Source organism: Coffea arabica, chromosome 6e (assembly GCF_036785885.1).
Source record: "Coffea arabica cultivar ET-39 chromosome 6e, Coffea Arabica ET-39 HiFi, whole genome shotgun sequence".
Classification (NCBI taxonomy): Eukaryota; Viridiplantae; Streptophyta; class Magnoliopsida; order Gentianales; family Rubiaceae; genus Coffea; species Coffea arabica.
Genome location: NC_092321.1, coordinates 45,633,434 through 45,637,579, shown reverse-complemented (window position 1 = coordinate 45,637,579; position 4,146 = coordinate 45,633,434). Strand labels below are relative to the sequence as shown.

Below are 4,146 nucleotides of genomic sequence, written 5' to 3'. Positions count from 1 at the left end.
TGAGTATGATCACAGAAAAGGAGCAAACAACATGTTGGCACGACAAAATTATGTTTAGTATTTATCCTGATATAGGAACTTTTATTCTGTTAGTCTAGTGATCTTTTACTGACCAGCTGTGGCTTCTTCTGCAGATTGTGGTTAGATAAGAAAGATGAATGTCATCAGGCCTTTTGAGATTTTGCTGCTCATAACCAAGTCTTTCAGTAAGTTTGTGATGTAATATTACTTTATTTGTTTGGTTGCAACATTACTAGCTCTAGCACCGCTCATATGATGCTTTCATGAATGTGAGTTGCTTGGCTTGAATGACTTCCTAAAAGCAGAGTGGGTACAGTGGCATGGTCGTGCTCCTGGAATACCAAATTGGTTAGACCCAGGGTGATTCGTTGCTCATATTGTGCCTGCAAATTGGTCAGACTGGTTTGTGCTCCTATTGCTCTTTAATTATGCCTTATAGATCCTTTTGCTCAGAAGCTTGTTCCAAGCGTGCTATTTTTTATTCACAATGCATGTCTTAAAACTAGAGGTGGCAAAATGGGTGATTTGGGCGGGTTTGGGTTGGGTAAAATGGGTAATGGGTATAAGTGAGTCAACCCATTTATATCCATTTAATTAGATGGGTATAAATGGGTAAGTCAAAAAATGAGTTGGGTAACTCAATTATCCATTTATAATCCATTTATTCTAATTTTTTACAAACTCATATAAATTCATTTTGCAAGCTAAATTATCAATTTATACCATTTTACACCCATCATTAATTTTAAATATTTACTTATTATGCCAAATAAGTCTAATTATCAATTTTTTTTTCATCCGCGTGCTATGTCGCAAAATTACATATTATTTAATAATTGAACAAGGAGAATCTAAAAATTTGGACTAAATAATATGAAAGTTAACATAAAAATTTAATCCAAAACTTTGAACCCCTAGTATTTTTTCGTGTATAAATTTAAAATTTCATTTTGAAAAGGTAAGAAAGGAGACTAAAATTTGTCATAAATTAGTGATGCTAAACAATGATCAAATTAATAAATTACGAGGAAATAAAGCGATAAGACAAAATCAACAAATAAATATAATAAATAAAACAAAATTAGTTAACATAAAAAATAGTTAAAAATCCTGATAAGGATTAGCAATCACTTCATTTAGCATACAAACAAAGATAAATTTTCAATAAATAGAAATAACTGATAGAACAGTGAAAGGTTACATGGCCAAAACTTCTTGCCAACCTTCAGTACGAGAATAAACAATAGCTACTTGAATTCCCACAACTAGCTACTCTATCAAGATACTTAACAAGCACAAGCTTCGTACAACTGCATAGCATAGCATAAAACTCCTCCAGCTCATTGTTGGAATCCGCCAACATGAAGGTTAGTAAGTTTAGCAACTAAAGGTGCAAAGTCAATACTCAGTCTTTCTCTATCTTCTTCATCTTCAGAAGCTGAAATCAAAAGTAAAGTTCAATAAGTGACTAAAAAAGTAAAATACAAGATCATGTGCACAAAAAGGTTAAGTATAACATACCTGTTACTCCATTTGAAAGATGACGCCATAAGTTGCTTGTTCCGGTTGTTCCACCACATGCATAATCACGCTTGCACCATTTACATTGTGCTCTTTGTGAACCATCTGGTTCAACATACAATATATCAAATTCCTTCCAAATCAATGACGTGAGTTGTCTCGAACACTTTGAAGAACTTTGGATCAACTCATCTGTATTGGTAGGCTCATGGCTTGTATAAGAACATAGTTCCTGAATGTGCTCTGACAACTCATCTGTTGGATCATGAAGGGATAGCATTTCTGTTATCTATACTACCAACTTTGTACACCTCATCTGATGTTTTCCTATCTAAGACTCTCAGCCTTGCATATAACTTGTCCTGCCCTGCCCTCTCAGACTTAATTGTGCTGACTGCACTTGCCAGTTTCAATGACTTGATAGCCAAGCCCAAGTTTCAACAACTTCCAATTTTCAGCACTTTAAAAAGTTCCTTGCCACTTTGGTTTTTTAGCTTTTTGACTCTTTCTAATGGGAGAACCTTACAACAGTGATGCTGCTGCATTCAGTGCATCAGTATCAGCATCCTGACAAGGTTGCTAGAACCAATTTAAGCCTGATCATGCAAACAAAATCAGCATCTTTCCATTTTCCACATAACTAGGCACAAATATAACCATGTCATAACAACAAAGGCTGAATAATACACAAGACACAAGCCACAAAATTCCATTCCACATTGTAGCTCAAACTCTAGCACTACAACAATATCGAGAACCTAAAACATATCCTAGCCAAATATACCCTTTACAAGGATATGGGTAGATTATGACATATGCCACCGTTCACATAAACCAAATTACATAGAAAAAGAGGATTTCATGTGTATATGATCCACCTTTTTGTGTTATGTGTGGCTTAATTGACATGAAGCAAATTTATACCAGAAACTTTCCCCTAAACAATGCATCAGATTGAACCTAAAATACTACTGTCAATGATATTATATACGAGATATTATGCTTTTCTATCATGTTAATTTTCTATGCTTTTCTATCCCGTTTCCAACAACATTTTTATTAAAAAATAAATAAAATTACATGCCCAATAACAAGATACCTGTTATAGGAAAAATTTAAAGAATATGCTACTTAACAAGATTCCTGTTATAGAAAAAGAACATGGCTGGATCCTTAGACCTCAGTTTAGCGTCGTGTAAATTTTGAAAAACTATGGCCAACCAATCTTGTCCTCGTCATTGCAGATTTTGTAGCCTTCAAGAAATTGTTACCAGTAGTGCTGAACAAATTTGTTACGAATAGACTAAAAAGAAATTACTAGGCACTGGAAGTTTTCCAAATTTGCAATTACTGGGAACAATAATAACAAACAGCTTCACAGATTGCAAGGAGACGAATGCATACAAGTAAAACTTTCCCAGTAGAGTTGTCATAGAACCAGCAAAATTAAGATCCCATTCAAATACTACTACAGCCAATAAGTATGCATCCCACCACAAATTTAAGCAGGAAAGCCTTACCTGTAGACTCCAAAATGCTACAGATACCACCAACTGCATCCGGGGTGCAGGATCTGCAGCATATGCTCTGTCTCTCTCCTCCCATGTCCAAATACTATGCCAACAATTCCATCCAAACAAAATTGAAGATTGATTCTAATTTTCTTGTACCTCAAGCTCCCAAAGCTTTTCAACTTTTCTCACAATATTTAGATTCCTGTGAACATTAAGCAAAGAAATGCAATGGTATCAAATGAAGGGAAAAAAACTAGAGCTAAAAAATATAAGTGGCGTTTCTAGGATCTAATGGCATTAGAAAAGTTATCCATCAATCAGCTCAGGAATTGGACATGGAAGGGGCAAAAACCTTCTATTAAGCAGAGACGGGGAGAAGGGAGAGGGGAATCAAACACTGGAGGAAGAGGGGGGGGGGAAGCAGTGGGCTTGCTGGTGGGGAGGAGAAGAAGATTGACGGTGAAAACTGAAAATAGAAAGAAGTTTGGGAATGCAAGTTAAATGGGTTAATTGGGTTTAATGGGTTACCCAATTATATCCATTTAATAATTGGGTATAATTGGGTAACCCATTTATACCTATATATAAAAATTTAATGTACCCATATTCAGTTATTAATGGGCGGGTATGGGTAAAATTAATTAAATGGTTTGATTTGACACCTCTACTTAAAACTAATGCTGTCTTACTTGGAATGGATTTGGTTGGTTAAGTTTCTTATGCTGGGTTCGAATTGTTATCTCTTGTTTGTTTAATGGGTCCTTAACTGACCCACAAGATGAAACAGTTCTCCATTTGCATTGCCTTGGCCAAATCAATGAAATGGACAATACAATCACAGGGTTATAGTTTCTGATTTGCGGAAACCATTCCTGGGTAATTTAAGCTAAGAAAAGGACACAAGAATTGGATAGCACCGAGACATTCAATAACTCAAACAGTCTGGTAGTTCTGAAATTATATGGAGGCTTATATATGAAAATCAAAGTTCTTTTATGTTGCAGTTATATCTGCTTTGCTTAACAGTATGAAGTGATAGTATGGAGATGGATAAAGAGTGGCTATAAATATCTTGAAGCGTTTGCTTGAC

General features: G+C 35.2%; 1 protein-coding gene across 1 annotated transcript; it reads right to left on the bottom strand.

Annotated features, from left to right (window-relative positions):
* Positions 1–1,119: 1,119 nt before the first annotated feature.
* On the bottom strand, positions 1,120–3,560 carry LOC113696274 (uncharacterized). Its single transcript, XM_027215710.2, has 3 exons — positions 3,409–3,560; positions 1,543–3,258; positions 1,120–1,459 (listed from the first exon to the last, which is right to left on the bottom strand). The coding sequence occupies exons 2-3, from the start codon at positions 1,820–1,822 to the stop codon at positions 1,362–1,364; spliced, it is 378 nt and encodes a 125-aa protein (XP_027071511.1). The 5' UTR covers positions 1,823–3,258; positions 3,409–3,560; the 3' UTR covers positions 1,120–1,361.
* Positions 3,561–4,146: the final 586 nt, after the last annotated feature.

Bases quoted from the DNA above. Each gene is read 5' to 3' on its own strand.
- LOC113696274 (XM_027215710.2), bottom strand. From the start codon at position 1,822: ATGCTATCCCTTCATGATCCAACAGATGAGTTGTCAGAGCACATTCAG. The intron at 1,460-1,542 runs GTATGTTATACT...TTTTGATTTCAG, and splicing joins TCTTTCAAATGGAGTAACAG to CTTCTGAAGATGAAGAAGAT.